Source organism: Schistocerca americana, chromosome 4, assembly GCF_021461395.2.
Source record: "Schistocerca americana isolate TAMUIC-IGC-003095 chromosome 4, iqSchAmer2.1, whole genome shotgun sequence".
NCBI lineage: Eukaryota > Metazoa > Arthropoda > Insecta > Orthoptera > Acrididae > Schistocerca > Schistocerca americana.
In genome coordinates this window covers 37,685,038-37,708,116 of record NC_060122.1, presented here as the reverse complement: position 1 = coordinate 37,708,116, position 23,079 = coordinate 37,685,038, and the positions used below count along the sequence as shown (strand labels likewise).

The 23,079-nt window shown below is 39.7% G+C and overlaps 1 protein-coding gene across 1 annotated transcript in view; it reads left to right on the top strand.

The window, feature by feature from the left end:
• LOC124613063 overlaps positions 1-23,079 on the top strand; it is a 118,604-nt gene that overhangs the window by 60,634 nt on the left and 34,891 nt on the right. Inside the window, exon 4 of the mRNA XM_047141646.1 lies at positions 2,175-2,357. Within this exon, the coding sequence (XP_046997602.1) occupies positions 2,175-2,357 (183 nt within the window). The remainder of the gene's footprint in view (positions 1-2,174; positions 2,358-23,079) is intronic.

The following is a 23,079-nucleotide window of genomic DNA, read 5'->3' as shown; positions in this document are numbered from 1 at the left end:
TGACATTTTGACAAACCCAAATCGTTGTTTATCCACTTGCATGGTGCAGTGTCGTTGCTATTTCTGAACTTACCTCAGTGGGCTGCTCTGGACGACTGCCCGACCTAAAGCAGCGTGTTCTTTGGTTCAGTGTGGAAAGGTTCTTTAAAAGACAGGTTGTGCTATGCGTGTCAGCAGGATGCAAAAATGTTACTGTCTCACAATTGACAAGAGGATTCATTCCGTCAGGCCCCACTGAAGCTTCATAAGATCTTGGATTGGGGCTCTTTCGCAGCATCGTGAGAGACAAGATAGATTTCCGTGTGAAATGACTGTGAAACATTTTAATCTGTCGCATTAGGTCCATAGCAAGGATCGCCACTGGGATACGTCCCACAATGCGAACATTGTCTGCAAAACATAGATTTACTGAGATGCCCATTAAACAATTTTTGTTTGAGCCATCAGACATGAGACAGTTTTGACGACGACGGCCACCAATTGCTCTCCTGTGCCATTCTCTTCACCTTAGGGTAGCACTTGCGATCTACGTCCTCAGTCACGTGCTGAAGGTATTCCGGACACTATCGTCGTCTACAGTTTTTACCCTCTGCTGCAGCGTCTTCTACCGTGGAAGTTATTCTCCGATGTCTTAACACACGACTTACCATCTTTTTATACTCAGAGTTTTCCACATGTTCATTTATTCCCAGAATCTTAGGAGAACTTCCTCATTCCTTAACCAAACAGTGTACCTTCTATAAAACCGCGTCTCAGGCATTTCGATCCTCTTTTGTTCTGGTTTTCCTATAGTCCACCATCCACTAACATACAATGTTGGGCTCCAAACGTACATTCTCAGAAATTTCTTCCTCAAATCAAGGCTTATTTCCGTTGCTGGCAGACTTGTTTTGTCCGAGAACCCCTCTTCCCATGTGCTAGTCTGCTTTCTACGTTCTCCTTGGTTCGTCAGGCAAGGATTATTTTGCTTCAAAGGTAAATGAATTCCTTAACTCCCCTACTTCGTGATCACCATTTTTGATGTTAAGTGCCTCGCCGTTCTCATTTCTGCTACTTCTCACTATTTTCAGCCTTCTGCGGTTTATCTCAGTTCATATTCTGTATTCATTAGCTTGTTGATTCTATTCAAAAGATCCTACGATACTTGTTCACGTTCACTGTGGATAGCAATGTCATCCTTTTCCCACGAATTATAATACCACTGCCGGCCGGAGTGGCCGAGCGGTTCTAGGCGCTTCAGTCTGGAACCGCGCGACCGCTACGGTCGCAGGTTCGAATCCTGCCTCGGGCATGGATGTGTGTGATGTCCTTAGGTTAGTTAGGTTTAAGTAGTTCTAAGTTCTAGGGGACTGATGACCTCAGATGTTAAGTCCCATAGTGCTCAGAGCCATTTGAACCATATGAACAGAGATGGAGGTTTTTGTTCAAAATCTGCATGGAAACCTGCTTTCTCGCATGTCAAAAAAACAGAGAACTGACTCAATGCTCCCTCACCGCTTCATTATTAATTTCACTATCGATAACTCCTTATGTCTGTCACCTTTGGTTTGTGATGGCGCTAGTGTTTACACTGTGTGTGTGTGTGTGTGTGTGTGTGTGTGTGTGTGTGTGTGTGTGTGTGTCTTACGTTTCGGGAGTTAACTGTAAACCGCGACGTCGCCCTCCTAGTACTTTGTATGCGAACATAGGTCTTTCGTTTCCATCTGCAATTTCGTATGTTTTATGATACCTTTGAAGTAACTTTGTAACAGCACAGTCTATAAATAAATAAAACTGACAGTATGTGCATCGTTAGCTACTGGATGCAACATACAGTTAGACCCCTCTGTCTCCTTGCTCTAAGGCTACAAGTAGCGCCGCTGCTGCCACGGTGAGCAAAGCTCCATATCTTGGAATCTTGGCTGGGCTACGGCAGCTACAATGGTGAAAAATCAGTAAAGATTTATTCACTAATTTCTAAGCGTTGGCTACCGCTACCCAGACAGAAAAAAAACCAAAAAGCTGAACACACCTGTTTTGTTGCTATTTTAGACTCTTCGAATCTACCTTTAAGTAATAACTTCAATGCAAACATTTGGTTACATTATGTTTGTATTTTATGTATATATGGGACTTTGTTGGCGAGGTGACTGTACAAAGCACTGATTCTCAATGGAGCGTACAATCTGTTTCAGTGAAGAGCTAACGGGCAGCATATGCAGCAGCCTTCCCATCGTGTGCGACGCCCTAGCCGATACCAATACATTTCCTGGAAACCCCAGCATCTACTACATCTGTGTCAGCGACGACGGGGTCGAAATTTACCCCTCTTTGTACAGATGCCCACACGGAGGAATTTACAACCCGAGCACCTACCAGTAAGTGCACTGCGTAAGCTATCAGCAGGACACACCTGCCTCAGTTAAACCATTGTTGTTGTGCATGGCATGAGACGACTTTAATTTTTGTGCTTTTAGCCTACGATAAAAGAAAAACTGTGTAACATTAATTCTAAAAAAAAAAGGCTAACGATTTTCATTATTTTGATAGACAATGTTCTACAGCTGACTCTGGAAAACACAGTTTCCGAAATCTTCTGGAGCTCATTACAACAGATATTGTGCTGAGGGTTGTGGTGTGGAAATCGCATTTATTTTAGGTTCCTTGCAAGGCTGCCATGTGATATTCCCCGGAATTTGAACATAGAAGGCAAATTAACATTATTATCAAAATGCTCATTCAGTAAGAAATACAATAACCTACTATGAAATAGATTGTTAAGTGTGTCGGAGAATATACTCTAAAATGGATGACAAGTAATTTAATCACCTTATCTAATAAGAGAATTAACGTGGTAAGAATATATATGAAACTTCAGATCACTGCGCAAACGCACTTGCTTTGACCTCCAAAATGAATTAAGTCGTTGCATACACCCCACGCTTTCGTCATTGGCTTGAAACACGTCGTCCTTGCAGGTAAACTAGCCAGGTGGTCTCATCCTTTGTCTCCCATAATTTCTTCTTTAATTATTGCGATTGCAAGGTTGGTGGTCCTCGCCCCCAAAAGTGCTTCTTTCCAGACTGTAGCATGTGCACCAAGTTTAGCTGAAATCTATGCAGGGGCATAGTGGGAGCTTTTTACCTGCGGCTCCACCCGTGTATACACATATCACATACATGTAACATTATTATCCCATATTTGTACACAATTTCATCTCTATCTCTAGCGAATTTCATCCTGTGGTTTCGTTTTCAGGCAGTTCCATGTTCATAGCGTCTTATCTTCTATCTACAATGATATAATTTTGCAGCTACGCTCAGCGACTATGTGGATACTGTATGAGTAATTTGTTGGGAGTACAGTTAGCAGAAATGCAGTAATAAATTAAAACGTCAAACATGATGCGGCAGTTTTCCACGGATCCAGTAATTATGACGTGGTATCTAATGAATTATGTGTCGTACAATGACATAATTTTAGACCTGCGTTCAACCGTATATGTGTATAAGCCTACTGCCTGAAAAACCTGTGGCGAATAGAGTTCGTAATAAAGAAGTCGTGTCTGTTGTGGCAGTTTTATTGTATAAAAACTAAACTACACTCTGCCCGAGCAGTCCACGAAGGCTCAACGCTACTGACCGGCCGCCGTGTCATCCTCAGCTCTCCCGGTCGTATCTCAGTTTACGAAACTCGAGCCGCTACTTCTGAATCAGGTAGCTCCTCAGTTTGCCTCACAAGGGCCGAGTGCACACCGCTTGCCAACAGCACTCTACAGACGGCATGGTCACCCATCCAGGTGCTAGCCCAGCCCGACAGCGCTTAACTTCAGTGATGTGACGGGAACAGACGTTACCACAGCGGCAAGACCGTTAGCAGTTGTACTGTATTGCAGCGAAAATGCATTAAGCGATACACTTTTTCCTTTCATCATTTTGTACGAGGTGTAAGTGAGAAAAATTGTCGTAGAAGTTTGATATTGCGCTTACAGTTTGTGGCAAGTGACAATGATCTCTCATTCTCAAATATTGGCTGAAAAAATTCTGGTATCTGCGCCTCACGGACTGCACTACGCCTTCACCTCATTCTCGTAGACAGATAAGTGGTTCCTACCCGCATAGTGCTTCTTCCCAGGCAGTAAGCGATACATGTAGGCCCTACCAAGTTTGGTTTAAATCGATCCAGTAGTTCTGGAGATTTGAAACAGACATACATACTTGTTATAATACGTGTGGATTTCTTGAATAGTCGCAGTACGCTATTTAAAATGGGAAATTGTGAAATCTGGTTGCTGAAACAACCAGAAACAGAGCTCCTCATCTACCCAAAAATCTGTACCTTAATCCCAACATACACTTCCTGACTTTATGCTCAGGGTCATTATTTTTGGAAGGCAGAACATCCTCTCCTTCTCGTTGACTTTCCCCATTTTGCATTTTCTGGGTATGTGACGTTGTCTGAAAAGATCAGTTTGAGTTAATCTCTTGTACCAAAATCAGTAACTTAAGTTAACAAACAGTTGGTCGAGCTTTGAACTGCAAATTTTCAGAGGTACGCCTATGCTGTGTGTATGTTGTGCACTGCGTCTCATTCACGATCAGATACCTCCTTCAACATAACCGTTTCGGTCATGGCGTCCGCATATAAGGACGCAGTAAATAAATGATTAGTATATTAAAATTCGTTAAATTGTACCATTTGTGATTATTGTCCTCAAATTGTCACAAACAGAGAGTTTATTTGAAAACAGTGTCGACATCTCCTGTCAATTTGTGGTCCTACAAAACAAAATTGAATGTGCGCAGTCACACGGGCGCTTCCCAGTAATCTTTGTACCTCCCGTCAGCCGGTTAATGTCTTCTGAATGTAGGTAAAAAAATTATTTGTGCTTAGAAAGGTGCATTCTTGAGGGTGAAAACTAAAGACGTCTTTCAGAACGAAAGGTAAGTGACATATCTGTAACTTTATACATGTCTCCAAATGAGGAGATTATGATTGAAAGCTTGTGATAGCATAGAAATGTAGGACATTATTTGGCTGTCTTTTTAGTCCTCTTATGGTGATTTCACAATGCCCCGAGTCCAAGACAGACGAAGGCCAATTTATTTATTTATTTATTTATTTATTTATTGTTCCGTGGGACCAAATCAAGGAGAAGTCTCCATGGTCATGGAACGAGTCAATACATGAAATTATAACACGATAGTAGAAACAGATAAAATGAAATATATAAAACATATTAAGGCGACAAGTCGTAAGTTTAAATAAAGAAAATCAACAATGTAACACTGGATTTTGCTTAATTTTTTAGCTCTTCCACGAGCTCCTCGACAGAATAGAAGGAGTGAGCCACGAGGAAACTATTCAGTTTAGACTTAAAAGAGCTTGGGCTACTGCTAAGATTTTTGAGTTCTTGTGGTAGCTTATTGAAAATGGATGCAGCAGAATACTGCACTCCTTTCTGCACAAGAGTCAAGGAAGTGCATTCCACATGCAGATTTGATTTCTGCCTAGTATTAACTGAGTGAAAGCTGCTAACTCTTGGGAATAGGCTAATATTGCTAACAACTAACGACATTAAAGGAAATATATACTGTGAGGGCAATGTCAGAATTCCCAGACTATTGAATAGGGGTCGACAAGAGGTTCTAGAACTTACACCACATATAGCTCGAACAGCCCGTTTTTGAGCCAAAAATACCGTTTTTGAATCAGAAGAATTACCCCAAAAAATAATACCATACGACATAAGCGTATGAAAGTATGCGAAGTAGACTACTTTTCGTGTTGAATTGTCACTTATTTCAGATACTGTTATAATGGTAAATAAAGCAGCACTTAGTTTCTTATCAAGATCCTGGACATTGGCTTTCCACAACAGCTTACTATCTATCCGAACTCCTAGGAACTTGAACTGTTCCGTCTCGCTTATAATATGCCCATTCTGTCTGATCAAAATATCAGTTCTTGTTGAATTGTGAGTTAGAAACTGTAAAAACTGAGTCTTACTGTGATTTAGCATCAAATTATTTTCCACAAGCCATGAATGTATTTCATGAACTACATTATTTGATACTGTTTCAATATTACACACAAGATCCTTCACCACCAAGCTGGTGTCATCAGCAAACAGAAATATTTTTGAATCACCTGTAATACTAGAAGGCATATCATTTATATAAATAGGAAACAGCAGTGGCCCCAGTACCGACCCTTGGGGAGCGCCCCACTTAACAGTGCCCCATTGGGAATGAACATCACTACCACTCTCAATATTGCGCAGAATTACCTTCTGCTTTCTGTTCTTAAAGTAAGAGGCGAACCAGTTGTAAGCTACTCCCCTTACTCCATAATGGTCCAACGTCTGCAGTAATATTTTGTGGTCAACACAGTCAAAAGCCTTGGTTAAATAAAAGAAAACACCTATCGTTCGCCTCACAGAGAAAAGAGAATATAGCATTTTCAGTTGTTAAACCATTTCTAAAACCAAACTGTACATTTGACAGTAAATTATGTTAATTTAAATGCTCTAGTAACTTTGTATATACAACCTTCTCGATAACTTTAGCAAACACCGATGGCATAGAAATAAGTCTAAAATTGTCAACATTATCCCTGTCTCCCTTTTTATAAAGTGGCTTCACTACCGAGTACTTTAATCGGTCAGGAAACCGACCACTCCTAAAGGAAAAGTTACAGATATGGCTAAGTACTGGGCTAACATACATAGAACAATACTTCAGTATTCTGCTAGATACCCCGTCATATCCATGAGAGTTCTTGGTCTTTAGTGATTTAATTATTAACTCAATCTCCCTCTTGTCAGTATCATGGAGGAACATTTCAGGTAACAGTCTCGGAACACTTTTTTCTAAGAGCGCTATATGATTCCCTGTTGGGACTAGGTTTCTATTTAGCTCACCTGCTATATTCAGAAAGTGATTATTAAATACTGTACATATATGCGACTTATCAGTAACACGGACATTCCCACTACGCACTGATTCTATATCCTCGACCTGTCTATGCAGACCAACCACTTCCTTTATGACTGGCCCTACACAAGAAGAAGTTATAGAGCTCCTTAATTGATCTGAAATTAACGATCTATCCGAAGATCCTGGCTATAATTTCGAACAACAGGACAATGATGGACGTACTGTTAGACGTTTTATACCACACGGTATATTGTAAGCTGAGTAGCCTAGACGCAAAGCCCGCTAACTGCATGAAAGTGACACAGATAACCACGAAACATTCTTCCCATCCAAACACAATGCATTGGCAGCGAGAATGTTATTCTTGCGTACGAATTTGTTACAGCGCAGCCAAGCTAAAGCTGAGTAAGAAAAATGTCCATTCTAATCGTAATAGACTGCAAGGTAGCTTTGAATGTCCAGATTGGTAAGTCTGATGCCTGTTCACGTGCTTTGCATCCGGACATGGCAGGGCGACAGCCACGCCTATTGGGCATTTAGCGGGCTTTGCACCCGAAGACAGCAGTTAGCGCTTTTGAAATGGAACACGATTTTCGACAGCCATTTTCGTCGGTTTATAGCCGGTTTTGCAGCCTGAAACATATCCCATCACTTAGGCGCTGAAAAAATCTATACGGCCGTGTGCTCACCACAATCGACATAAAATGAATTTAGCGTCTTTTTCATCTGGGTCACTCAGATGTACGTTTTCTATGAGTTTTTCTTTTCGTAACAGCATTTTTTATTATAGGGTCTGGAGAAATATGTTGAAATCGACCGACCAGAAGTTATTGAAGTTTAAATAAACGTATGGGAGGGATCGACAATATGTATTTTCTGATCACATTATCGGAGATTCATCAGATCGCGAAAGTGGACCCTTCGCTCCTTTGCTCATGGATTGATATTGCGTGTGTAAATGCATGGATTGAGTACAAGAGAAACGCATCAGAATTAGGTGTTGCTAAAAATAAGACCCTCGATTTGCTTCATTTTAGGAGATGTGTGGCCAAAGTACTGACAAAAATAGATAAGCCAGCTGCCAGGAAGGGCGTCCCACTAATGAGAGTGCAAGTACTTCAAAACAAGCCAGTGCGGAAGGTCGTCCAGAAGGTGACGTTCGTCTGGGCAACGTTGGGCTTCTTCCAGTGGTCAGTGACAAAAAATCACTTGACAGGTGCAAGAAACCGGGTTGCAAAGGCAAAACACATTTTACTGTGTAAAATGTTACATTCATTTATGTCTGGATGGAAAAAATATTGTTTATTTGATTATCATTCTTCACACGTGTAAAACCATAGTTTATGTATATAATCATTAAGTAAGCTTTGTGTAATTTACGTATTTTGATGAAATAAAATCAAATAAGATACTTCGACTTTTCGATTTGTACTGCACCCACTTGAACGCAATGACCTCATTTGGGGACGCGTTGTATCCCCCTTGGGGAGGGGGGGGGGCACCTCGGAAAATTTATATTTATATACCTTAATTTAATTCGAAGAACTGGGTAGCAAAGCCATGATTTTTTTTATCAGAAAAAAAATAATTGGTGACCAAAAGGCTTAAGAGAAAGATGATGTATATTTTGAGTCTCTGCGCATTTTAATTTATCGTGTTTAATTCACATAGTACAAAATGATTGGAACCGCGCTCCTGCTACGTTCGCAGGTTCGATTCCTGCCTCGGGCACGGATGTGTCAGATCTCCTTAGTTTAGTTAGGTTTAAGTAGTTCTAAGTCTAGGGGACTGATGACCTCAGAAGTTTAGTCCCATAGTGCCCAGAGCCATCTAGGGGACTGATGACCTCAGATGTTAAGTCCCATAGTGCTTAGAGCCGTTTGAACCATTTGAACAAAATGATTTTTGAGACAAAATATTCTTTCATCCATTCACGACGCCACTGTAATATTACTGCGCGCCTAGTGACAGATCCACACCTCGCCCATTATTTCGCTGAATGCGTTAGCAAGGCACCCGAGAAAAGGACTGCAATTGAATCTCATCCAGAGAAAACTACTAATGTATTGGAACAGGTACATTATGTCGGAAAAACAATGAAGAAATACTGAGAATCTCGAATGATGACTTGCTACCGCGGGAATGCTGCGCTCGTGACATTTTTTAAATGAAGTAATTATCGTGTGGATTACAAAGTCTTTTAGTGGTACTTGATTTCGAATTACAGGTATAGAGCATATTCAGTCCTCAGAGGCAGACGTGCTAAACGAAAAAAAAAGTTGTATAAAAATATCGCGAATCACGGCATCACAGAAAAAGACATATAGACTGCACAATATATGTTCTATACTAGACACAGTGACAAATCTGTTTATCCATGACGGCTAATACCGGCGTGCCGTGTATACTTAAAGGCTCATTGTTGTAAAAAAGCACGGTAAGGAGGTCATACGAGCATGTGTGAGCTGTCGAGCAGCTTCGTATAGCACGTCCACTGTACGGGCCTAAAACGTCTCATAATAATTTGAAAAGGAACGTTGAAACAGCTTTCAAAAGAATTTTGTAACACACGTACGCAAAAATGTTTATTACAGTGTTTTAACAAATTAATTGTACTCAACATTTGCAGTAACGTTTCATTGTAAACTGTTTCATGTGTAAAGTAGTTGTATATTTAGATTTTTTCTCATTATTGCAGACGTTACTAAAGTGCGCGTCATATATCTTGGCGGCCGAGTTTAAGTTCGTTCTGCGCATCTGGCGTCACAAAACACAGTCAGCCAATGAACAGAGAACGACGTTGCCAGATCTCGACAGCAGTGCAGAGCACGGACGAGTGTCTTCAGTTTTAGAAACGTTCAGTCATAAATAAAGTAATAGAACAAAAGCAATGTCTTGATAGCAGACTTTCTTTTACAGAAAGTTTGGAAAAAGCATTCTTTATGCCAATTGCTTCATATTCTATTAATTAATTAAACCAAACAAGCAATAAGACTCCTAATTCAGGCGATAGCAAGGAAAGGTGTTTGTTTCAATCTCACAAACTGCTTTTTCGCAATAAAGAACAGCAGTAATTGTTTATTTCGTATTGTAATTCATAGTCATACCAACAGTGTTTATAAGTAGTTGCGTGAGGTGTTAGAGTCCATATGGAGTGCCACTGTTCGATGAGCTGAGGTAGCGGAACGGTTAAGGTGTTGGGCTGAAAAGTGAAAGGGTATGAGTTCAAACCCTATGCGGTGATTAATATTTTCTTTATTTAAAAACAATATTGGAGTGCCTTACTTCACGAATTTTATTCGTTTGAATGAAATTTCTAGTGCTTTGCCTCTTCATTAACTTTTTCGCTGCTGCAGACACGTGCTCCCCGCATTCCGCGCTGTGCGCGATTTTGTCATCACTGCACTTCTCGCCTGTGCAGACACATGGTGTTCCCACTGCTTTGACACACTTATCATTCGATTTCACAAAAACTATTTGGCCAAAAAATGTGATTTTTACACGTCTTCTTGCCTGATACCTTCCCCCAATAAATGACTTAATTTTGTTTTGATGTGCAGCATTAAATGTAGTAAACCATTGCACGAAATTTTGAAGAGTTTGCAGAGGTAAAAGTCCATAGCGTATACTTTCCGTATGGTCGATTTTAGTTGCCACACTGTTGAGAATGAAATGTGGACAAGATACCTAAATTTCATATAATATTTACTGTATAACAATATCTCATTTAATTTAAGTAACACATAGGTGTCGTATGTAATATTGAGAAATATTCCGTCTTTCGCGACTGTAATAAAAGTTTTATTTACACACGGCGCGTTTGGCTTTATTTTAAAGCACTTCCATCGGTGAAAGGTATGGCACATACACAATGGTATTTATGTTCTATTTCTTGTTTTTGTTCCACAGTCGTAGTTTTACCAATGGTATTGAAATATATCCCTCTTCTGCAACTGTAATAAGCGACTTATTTAGACCAGACGCGTTTCTCTCTTTTGAAGCATCATAAGAGGACTGTATTTTGTGTCCTCCATTGCCAAGTCAGCTTTCGTAGTTTTGTGCTGCGGTAGCACAATATTCAACGTTTGTGTTGGCTCATCAGTGTTTTAGCAAATAAATGCTGTTTGTGTGTGCCACACACAAAATTATATTTGACATAGCTCTCAGCACTTCACTGACAGACGGTATATTCAAGTCCTAATGTTTTTGTAAGTCCACAGTTTTGTTTAATGTATTTTGTCTACGTGCCCAGTGTAAGTAAAACTTTTGTTGCAGTCGAGAAAGGTGGAATATTTCTCAATATTACATACGACACTTATGTGGTACTTAAATTAAATGAAATATATAGGTATCTTGTCCACATTTCATTCTCAACATTGTGGCAACTAAAATCGACGATCCGGAAAGTATACTCTATGGACTTTACCTCTGCAAACTCTTCAAAATTTCGTGCAAAGGTTTACTGTATTTAATGCTGCATAATAACTGCGTTGAACATCGAAACAAAATTAAGTCATTTATGGGGGGAAGGTATCAGTCAAGAAGATAGGTAAAAATCTAATTTTTGAGCCAAATAGTTTTTGTGGAATCGAATGATAAAGAGTGTCAAAGCAGTCGGAACACAATGTGTCTGCACGGGAGAGCAGTGCAGTGACAAAATCGCCCACAGCGCGGAATGCAGGGAGCACGTCTTTGTAGCAGCGAAAGGGTTAATGCGGCCGTGATGGCTATACTTCATGAACTGCGCGCTCCCCCCTAAACGTAAGCTTGCGAACTATGCTATACCATGGCGCTGCTTCTCTTGGCGCGTGCGTCGTGTGCAACTGGCAACGCAGCAATCTCCCGCGTCTAGGCGGGCATGCGCGAGCCGCCAAGATAAAAGAGTTTAACTTTTTTTTTTATAGCACACTCTGGCCCTTCACAGTACACAGTGAGGTGGCGGGAGTCGTGGGGCATAGTGCTGCAGCTCGACGTAGCATCGACCCAGCAAGTCGTTGGAAGGACCCTGCACAAATGCCGAGCCATGCTACCTCTACAGCGGTCCACAACTGCCAAAGTGTTTTTGGTGTAGGAGTATGTGTACGAAATGAACTCTCGGTTACGCCCCTCAAGCTTTGCATGGGGTTGACGTCGAGCTATCTGAGTGGCCAAATCATTCGCTCAAACTGCAGGACGTTCACCAAACCAGTGACGAACAACTGTCGCCCGGTGACGTGGTGCATTGTCATCCATAAAAACTGCGTCGTTGTTTGGGAACGTGAAGTCCATGAATGACTGCAGATAGTCTCCAAACAGCCGAACATAACAAGTTCCAGTCAATGATCAGTTCATTTCGACCAGAAGACCCAGTCGGTCCAAACCGTGTAACAACAGCCCACACCATTATGGAGCCACCAACAGGATTAACAGTGCCTTACTATCAGCTAGGGTCCAAGGCTTCGTGGGCTCTGCGCCACTCTCACCAACTGAAGTCGGCACTCATCTGACCAGGCCACGGATTTCCAGTCGTCTAGGCTGCAATCCATTCGGCCACGAGCCCAGGAGGGGCGTAGCATGCCATGTCGTGCTTTTAGCTTTAGGCACTCGCGTGGGTCGTCTGCTGCCACAGCCCACTAACGCCAAATTTCGCCGCTCTCTCCTAACGGCTATGTTCGTCGTACATCCCACATTGATTTCTATGTTTATTTCAAGAAGTCTTGCTAGTCTGTTAACACTGACAACTCTAAGAAAACGCCGCTGCTCTCGGTCGTTACTGAAGGCCGATGGCCGTCGCAATGTCCGTCTCGTGAGGTGATGCCTGAAATCTGGTATTCTCGGCACACTATTGACACTGTGGATCTCGGAAAACTGAATTTCCTACTGATTTCCAGAATCTAATGCCCCATGTGTCTAGCTCCAACAACCACTCCGCTTTCACAGACCTTTAATTCTGGTCATGCGGCCACAATGACATCGTAAACCTTTTCACGTGAATCACGTGAGTACAAATCACAGCTCCAGCAATCCGCTGCCCTTTTATACCTTGTGCACGCGACGGTACCGCCGTCTTTATACGAGCGCATCGCCAGCACGTGACTTTTGTCTGCTCAGTGTATACAGTATATGAGGGCGCCGTAGGAGACAGACAGAGCTAAGTGACCTTTTTAGTGGCTTTCATACGACTAGAGGATAAATTTTCTCATCATTTAAAGCATAAAATCTATGTAAGAATCAGGTCTTATAGACAAAAGTTTTTTTTCGCATAGGTCCCTTCTTTAAGGTGTATTGATTTTCATTTGGTACGGTATAGTTTTTATTTCGTTTTCCATTTCCATCCCTTACCGTCTGAATGGGGTGCATACCCGTTATATGACTGGATACTGACCAACGTTAGTGTGCTCCACAAGGCCAGTTCCTTAATAGTGTTGCAGACTTCCACCAACACAAAACATGCAGCTCGCGTTGCTGTTTCCAGATGGCCGTTCAAATAATTCGAGTAAATTCGGATTCCATAATATCTGAAGATGGGGGACACTCTTTTCGTGCAATGCCAAGCAATACTTTTTCTCAAAGGCTGAGAAACTTCATCAACGTCTTTACAGAGACTGAACAAAAATGCATACACAAAAGCAGTTCATTCTGAACGCTATGTACTCTGATACAGTACTGAGTATGTGATGCAAATCTCTTGTCAATATGCTTACATGCCATGGTGGAGAATTTGACGAGGCGTTTCTCCAGTTCAGTGTGTACGTCAGACTGTGTTTTATAATACTGCCCGTCCGTCCAAACGTTTGTAATGCCCTTGTGATTGTCTGGGAGGAGACAAATTGCTCCTGCAGTTGGGCACAAATCCAGGGCACATTAATTTATAGATAATATAGAAAGATGCAGTAAATCACAGAAAACGTAGAATCATGAAGGGAAAATGTAAAAGAAGAGAACGTTGAGGATAAGTAAAATCTAAGGATACGACGACGTATCTATCGGTGCTCAATGCCAGTATCAAACTCGTCACAGATGTGTTACCGAAAATAAAATAAAATAATAATAAAATAATGGATCAGTTTTGTATACTGTTTTAGTCTTACGTCACTGAAGAAAAATAGAACAGAAAGCTCTTTCTAAAATGTCTAAAAGCAGTAGACTCACTTCACAAACTAAATTTCTGGAAGTTGATATTTTACGGTTTACCATGTTTCTTTACACTTCGTAACACTTTAAATAACCTTAATACAATAATGTATATAGTAAAAAGGTCTAGTACCTTTAGATTCGAATGGAAAACTCTCGGATTTTATTCAACACGTTGGTCGGTTTTTGAATTAAAATTTTCACTATAAGAAATGACAGTTACTGTGAAAACGTCTTCGTCAAATGGATAAACAGATGATCAGGCTGGTTTCCAAGCCTTAGGGTTTATACTGCCAGTGAAGTTGTAAGAATTAGAAAACAGCAACGACATGAGTGTGCAAATGTTAGTGAAACGCTTCATTAAGGAGGCGAGAAGTGTATCGAAACCATTGAAAAACATTTTCATGATGACAGCTTCCTTTCAAAACAAATTGGTAGTAGTCTGGTCATGCATTCGCTGTCTGAAAGAGGAACCTGAGGACAATTGAGGCTAATATAAGAATTAGAATGTGAAATTCCAGAAATTTAAACATTGAATCAGAGAATATGATAAGAGAAGTAAGCAAGCTTAATTTAGAAGAGACTGGTAAAGTGGAATGGTGAAGTAGTGAGATTTATGGCAAAATAATTACAGGATATTGAGAAAATCAATTAATATTACAACCATTATAAGCAGAAAAATATTAGAGAAACAGAAGAAGAAGTAGTTAAGGATGGGGGCAGACAATGTTAACAATTTGGCAGTCACAGCTAAAATTATTATACGTGATTGACTGACAATTCATAAAGTACAACAGGTGTTAAAGTTATTGAAATATAAAAGTGAACGAAACGTTCAACAGTCCGCTGTAGCTGTGCTTCCTGAAGTCGAGTAGACACCCAAACATACCACTTCGCAATTTTTAAGTTGCAGTTCTTAGTGTATATCTGTACAGAATTTTCTTATAAATTAATCCTTTGGTAAGGGAGAATTGAAGTTGTCTGAGATATATTAAAGTAAAAGATGAAAATACTCAAATATGAAATAAAATATTACGCATCTAGTGAGGCAACTAGGTGTGGATCACATATGCCCCACAGAGAGTAAATAAGATCTGTAATTTCATACCAAAAGAAGGGTACTTACTAATGCTACGTCATGTGGTATAGGGATTACTTACAGAATGCTACAGAGTAACAGTTGGCGTAGCTAGGTAAAGTTCTCAGGCCTCCTCAATTGATAAAACCGTCATCAATGATGAATGTCATGTTTAAAAAACGAAAGAACGGAATTAGGAACCAGAAACTGATTCTTGAGTGAAGCGGTATCTAAAATGAAAAAGAGATGAGGACAGTCCCGAAGTAATGTGGACCAACTGGCGAAAAGGGACTGACTTGCGTTAAAATCACGAACTGTCATCATTTTCCCAATTAAAATATGTTCCTGTCGGCCTATCCCAAGCAACAGACAATGTTCCTCATAATCGTTATCTAGGAGAGTATTGGGTCGTTGAGTGATTGAAGAATAAAGTGAAGTTGGCGATGAAACCTAGTAAAACTGATGTAGTGAAATAAACTGAAAAATTATTCTTAGTATGTTTTGGAGGCAACGAATGTCCGAAAGGAAAGGCTTTTGCTGCCAGTCAGACTTACCGAAAGCCGACACGATTATGTGTATTCGTCACCAACACGGCAGCTGGCAACAAAAGCTACGAGCGTCCAGTGTACAGTCGTAGCGTGTGCGGTGACTGCCGTCCGGGTGCTGAGAGTGTGACGGAGTCTGAAGGCACCCGGGCAACAGGGAAGACAAGAGAAGCGCGCAGCCAGCGGTCTGCAGACGAACTGCCGTCACCACGCTAACTGTTAAACGCGGTTCTCTGTATTACACAAAACCTGCTGTACTGTATGAATTCTCAATCAGTCAATCAATCAAGAAAGGTGGGAGATACGATGCTGTGACAACATTTTCACAGAGTACCCAAAGACGCATGTCGACACAAGCCACCTAGAGGAGATGACGTTTCCGCAGAATTATTAAGACCCTTTGTAGGTCCGACAGTGACAAAATAACTCACCGGGTATACAAGTTATATGGGACTGGCGAATAAACCTCATAGTTCAAAAAGTGTCAGATAATTTCAGCTTCAAAAAAGGCATCAGCTGACAGATACGTGTATTACAGAACCACAAGCTTAACAAGTCACGTTTTCAAAGTCCCCAAACGAATTATTTATAGAAGAATGGAAGAACCGAGAGAAAGCCACTACGGGAGAGACTTAACTTAGAAAACAGCATGAAAAAAAGACAAAGCTATCTTTACTGTATTCGTGGATTTAGAGAAAGGTGGAATTCACTTTAAGAAGATCTGGAGCCAGCAAGGATAAAATGAAGGAAGCAAAAGCTTATCAACAGCTTGTACAGAAACCAGACTTTGGCTATAAGAGTCAAAGGACATCATAAAGTAGCAGTAGATCAGATGGAAGTGAGACAGGTTTGTAGCCTATCCCTAGTGTTATTAAATCTGTATACTGAGCAAGCAGTAAAGGAAAGCAAAATGATATCTGGAAATGGAGTTATGACTCATGGAAAACATGTAAAAACTTTGAGGTTTGCTGATGACATTGTAATACTGTCACAAACGGCAATGGACGTTGATGATCAGCTGAACCACATGGATATTTTCATGAAAAGACGTTATACAACGACTTACAACAAAAGTAGAAGAAGGGTAATGGAATATAGTTGGCTTAAATCGCAGGACGCCGAGGGAAATAGATTAAAGAATGAGATGCTAAATGTAGTCTATGTGTTTTGCAATTTGGCAGCAGAATAAGAGAAATGGGCAGAAGTAGAGAGGATATAAAGCACTGTCTGGCAATAGAAGAAGAAGTATTTCTGAAAGAGACAAAACTGTTAACATTTAATTAGGAATTTTTTTTCTGACAGTATTTATCTGGAGTGTTGCTTGTACAGAAATGAAACATGTATAATAAACTTTTCAGACAAAAAGAGGATACAAGCTTTTGAAAAATGGTGCTACAGAAGAACGCTGAATATTATGTGGGTATATGGAGTAACAAGTGAAGCAGTAGTGAACTGAATCAGGAGAAAAGAAATTTATGGCATATCATGATTCAAAGAAACGATCAGTGGATACAACAAATCCGAATGCTTATTAATAATGGCGGGAAGTGTTTCTGTGTGAGTGTGTGTGTGTGTGTGTGTGTGTGTGTGTGTGTGTGTGTGTGTGTGTGTATGTGTGTGTGAGTGTGTGTGTGTGTGTGTGTCTGGAGGATGGGGAGAAGAGGGTACCAATACTCTAGTACAGTAAGTTCAAACCGATGTAGGTTGCAGGAAGTTATGCAGATTAGAAGAGCCTTCTACAGTATAAGTAAGTGGGCATGTAGAGCACAGAAGGACCTAAATTACTCAACAAACAATATCGTATACATAAAAATCAACAGCATCCCACATACTACATACATTGGCATAAATTAATATCGAAAGATTAATTATTGAACAAGAAATATTAAAAATGTAGGGCTCAAAAAAACTAATAACTCAGAAATAATGAACCAGGCTGCATCAGCAAATTTCAGTTAAAATGAAATTCATTATCATTATTTTTGAGTTTATTCATCCCCTTCAATCTCAATTTCATACTCCCATCATCAAAAAACTGAAAATAACAATCAATAATAAATTCAGGTATCTGAAATTTTAAATTTATTATGAAGCTCCATACAAATTTTTTCACCTTATCTAGTTTTTAAATGTTCACAACCAGTAACATAATATAAATTAATTACTTCTCACTCAGTGAGCTTTTTAAACAAATTACAGCGGTTTGTTTTATTGAGCTTCAGTAGAGCCTCCATTTATGTAGATTAAAATTTTATTAAAAATAAAAATTATTTAACTTCTAAATAAGGATGAATATTACTAATGCATGGAACTAATTTAAATTTGACCAAAATATTTCTGTTGCGAGAAATATTAAAGCAAAAGAGAGGTAACTTAAATGTGATATTTCCAAATATTAATTTTAAACATCTTGAATCATAGAACATTTGAGAAGTATGAAACATAATGCTTATGGAGAAGATGAGACATTTGGAGAAACTGGTATAGAGATATTGGAAGTAATAGAAAAGACAAATGTGTTATAACTGTAATAAATAGAGAAGTTTCAATTTAATCATTATCACTTATCAATAAATAATATACCAAAAATAATAAAAAATTGTAGTAAAGCTAATACACAACTTTCAAAAGTTTTTATTCGATAACCAAAAAATCTACATCTAGTGATACAGATATCAGAGAATACAATAAAAACAAACTAATAAATTTATTCAATTGTTATAATGAAATAGCTAATATAGATTTTATATTTACATTAGGAGATACAAAAAGTTTATTTTAATATTAATAATTGACTGTATCATAATTTTCTAGAGCTACTCTTTTATTGCACTGAAATGAGAATTCTTTCTTAACTTGTTTGTTTATTAAAATTCTAGTATCTACATCTCTTGTTATCTGATTGTAATCTAGTTCTACCTTTTCTTTCACTTCATTCTCAGTAAATCTTATCATAGATTTATCATTCTACTTTTGACTATTTTTATAGTTAAACGTGAAGCCCTTTACTTTCATCTCTGTGCTTTTATCATTTTACTCAAAATAATAACTTTTAGGTTCATTAAAGCCCAGTCAATAATCCAGTTATTTCCTTTCTCATCAGTCCATTCATATATCAAACAACGTGTCTCCACGGTATTTTTACCATTATCAATTTATACTATATTATACATGTCAATATATATATATATATATATATATATATATATATATATATATATATATATATATATATATATATAACAGCTTTCTCTAGAGCTTTTCTAACCTATCATACAACCTCAGCTTTGCATTTGATGTGATGGATATCGCTATAAAAATATTTTTAGCTACATTATTTTCTACATAATGATCTTTGAAATCGTACTTCATCTCCACCATATGCTCATTAATAAAATTTATATCTATATTATCTAATCAATCACCAATAGTATTTCACAAAATTGTTGTAAATCTGTCACATACTCAGTTTGGCTCATATTTTGCTGTTGCCCAAATTTTCTCCATAATGAATTCAGACATATCTTAGCAGCAGTTCGTTTTCCAGAGTTTACTTTTATTCTGTCAACATCTAAGTCAATACCTTTTTTCACATATCTTCTATATACCTCAATAGTTTCAAAATTATAGGGGCTGGTTTCTAATTTCATTTTTGTAAAGTTTTTCATGTAATTTTGACAACATGTTGCTCTTATTTTTAAAGTCCGACACTTCATAGGCATCTAAAGTTTTGAATCCTTTTTCTGTAGCTTTAATTACTTCATGAGTTGTCCAAGTTCCAATAAAACTTCTTTCCTCATAATTGTCATTACATTTTTTTATGTTCTCTTCTCCACATTTGAAACATATAAGAAACAAAAGTTTTTCATTTTTATCGATCTTTATTTATACTGGCAAAACAGGATGATACATGCCTCGAAGTGCCAATACTTTACATCTTATAAATCTGTACCATTTTTAGTATATCTCAGTTCATAGGGTGCCACTAAGGATTATAATCATAATATTGCACAACTGGATAAACACTTGATGCATTGATATATTTTATTTTTGTTTTAATACCTTTTGCTTTAGCTATAAAAATTTATTGTGTGAGTTCGACTACCATAAAAAGTGTCTCTTAGATTCAGTGGTTCAACAACCTCAGATAACTGTTTCAATTTCTTAATAACTTAATATTCTGATGAGTTAAGCCAGTCACATTCCCAAATTTCTACTAAATTGTATCCAGAATTACATATTTCACTATCTCTTATTTAAGTCTTTTGATCTAGGTCTTCCATCATTTCTTTATTTTTGTTGTTAATTGTCTCAATTTCAAATTTTTTTGCAGCCTTATCGAAAACAACCTTGATATTAATAAATAGTATTGGTTTCTTTACCAAAGCCATCTATTTTATAGTTCTAGCTGTATTTGCCTCACCACCATTAAGAGCATGCTGAATGTTATTATTGTTTAACAGTATTATGAAAAGGAAAGTTGCTACTCACCATATAGCGGAGATTCTGACTCGCAGAATGGCACAACAATAAGACTGTTACAAATAAACTTTCGGTGAACAGGGCCTTTGCCTTTGTCGAAAATAGCAGACTCTGGCAACTGAAGCCACACTGCGAGCAGCAAAAGCCGTTCATTATGGGAATGGCAACTGGGTGGACGTAAGGAGGAGGCTGGGGCAGTGAGGCGGAGGGGTAATAGGGTAGGGGTGGGGGCACTGGTGTGCTGCTGGGGAGCATGCAGGGACGAGGTGGAGAGAGGGTAGAATAGCTACGTGCAGTTGGGAGTTAGACAGAGGGCAGGGGAGAGGTAATGGGATGGAGAGAAGTAAAAAGACTGGGTGCATTACTGGAATAAGGTCTGTGTAGTGCTGGAATAGGAACAGGGAAGGCACTGGATGGGTGAGGACAATGACTGATGAAGGTTGAGACCAGGAGCGTTATAAGAATGTAGGGTATATTGCAGGGGGAGTTCCCACCTATGGGTTCATTACTATAATTTTCTTTTGGTTTTTTATCAAAAACTGCATGGTTATAGATCCCACCGATGATGCTTTAGAGTAAGTAAAAGGTGAAACAGGTGTGGGAAAAATAATGAAGTTGCAGCAAGTAAGACGGTTCTATTCACAAAACAAGTATTTATGTGCTTGCTGCGGAGGATGGTCATGCAGACAAACTTGTTATTCACGCCACGCCAGGCATTTCCATGTGGTCTATACCAGAAATTCAGAAGACTTAACGTCCACAAAACCATACAACACATGAAATTCAATAACATAAGCAAATGTAACGATCTTGTACCTAAATATAACAATGTAAAGATTAAAAATAGTTCACTCAGCCCCCAAAAACTAACGCAGGCTGCTCAGCAAATGTAGTTAAAACACGAAATCAAATCCCTAATCTCTACAAAACAAAATGAGAAATACGAATTATATAAGACACATTTACAACTTGCACACACAATTAATAATATGACCGTTTCCTCCCATCTGGTCAACGAGGTCGGAAAACACAGAAAAACACCTGTACAAAGAATGGGAAGATCAACCAACTCAAAAAACTCCAGTCACAACACAATACCTTTACACACAACCAAGAACACACGCAAAGATCCTACCCAAGATCAGTGAATCTTACAGACACACAGTTAACCAGTAAAGAAAGACTGCTGCTCGAGAAAGGATTACAAAGCAAATTCAGAAATAGATGAAGATTGCGTAGAAAATCTAATTACAGAAACAGGAAGTGTTTCGACAAGGGAAGACAGTAATGGAAACAGCAGCGACAACATTAGACTAACTAGAGAACTAGTAAAAAAAAAGAAATTCATAATATAATAACTAGTATAAGTACACAACACAAAAACAATGCCCTCAGGGGCTCAGCATTGATTTGTTGGGTACGGGCTTGGCGACTCCAATGTTTCTGAGCTAGGAGACTGGTAAGCGCCGCCAGCCCTCTGTCACCGTAAGCTCTGGGCATGCTTCAACGACCACCGTGCGGCGCCGCGGTAGAATGTTGTGTGTCTCAGGGAATGGGGATCTTGGCTTGACGGCTGGGATCGCGAGGACGGAATAAACCTCTACAAAAAACCCTCAATCTCAAGGTGTGCTGCATGCTGATGGGATGCACGGCTGTTGAGGTGGAACAGTCGTTAGCGGGCAACCTCTGGGGGATCTGCCGTTGTATAAGGTTTACCTAGGCACATGGAGCTCTGTCTAGATGGACTTCTAGTACCCTAGCTGCTCGTGGGACCGAGATGGATCCTCCGAAATCTTCTCTTCCTCCTCCCAGCGGCTAGGGTGGGCTGCTGGTAAGTACCAAGACCCAAACAAACAAGAGGGTTCGTGTAGCCAGTCATGCAGACTCGGGGTTTGTGCAGACTCTTTCAGGTATGGGTAATAGGACGCATGCTGGTGGCCAGAATGTGTTTCTTATAACTAAATGAAAAGAGGGGAGCTTTGAGAAAGTTTCACCTTTTTACATTCAGAAACGATTAGAGGGAATCGCTGGAACTTTAAAACTTCCAAGCGCTTGTGGAATGGAACCCTGTTGATCGAAACGTCCAATTCTCAACGGGTCAAGAACATCCAGAAAGCTCAGTGCATTGGGGAGTATACAATCTAAAGTGAACTGCAGAACACCTTAAACTTTAGCAAAGGTGTTGTGACTTGCAGGTATCTGGTTGACACTCCTCAGGAAGAACTGAAAGCTGAGTGGTCCCAGGTAGGAATCGTTGATGTCAAGAATATTATGAAATGGGTGGATGGTGACCAAGTGACGTCCGACTCATTTACACTGACTTACAGCAGCACAAAACTTCCTGAGCATATGAAGACTGGTTTCCTCTGTCTTAGTGTGTGGCCTTATTTCCCTAACCCAATGCACTGTTTTATCTGTTGGCACTTTGGGCACACCAACTCGCGTTGTAAGAGGGCTGCCACATGTGGCAAATGTGATAAGTCCACCCATGGTGGTGTTGGCTGTTCATCTCCTCAAAATGTGTGTCAACTGCTCTTGATCACCCTGTCTGCAGTAAGCACTGCTGCGTCTTCCTTGAAGAAAGGAAGATACAGGAAATCAAAACGTCTAGACATATTTCATATGGAGAGGCCAAAAAGATCTATAAGGCTATGCAGCCTCCAGCATTTGCTACCTCGTTTGCGTATGCTATTAAACAATCAGTTCCAAAGAACGATGCTGTTACCAAAGCGGAGGTTACTAGTGTCAGCACTAGCACCTGCGTTTTCCATTGCACTTGTGCTCCTGCGAGTCCCTCAAAGTCCACTCCCAAAACATCAGACAAGTCTGTTGTTGCTGACATTGCAGAGCTCCCTGCTCTCTCAAAGGCTCAGTCTGGTCTACCGTCCAGCGCTGCCACTACCCCCGCCGCCATTTTGGCCAAGCGTTCACCACCGCTGGAGTC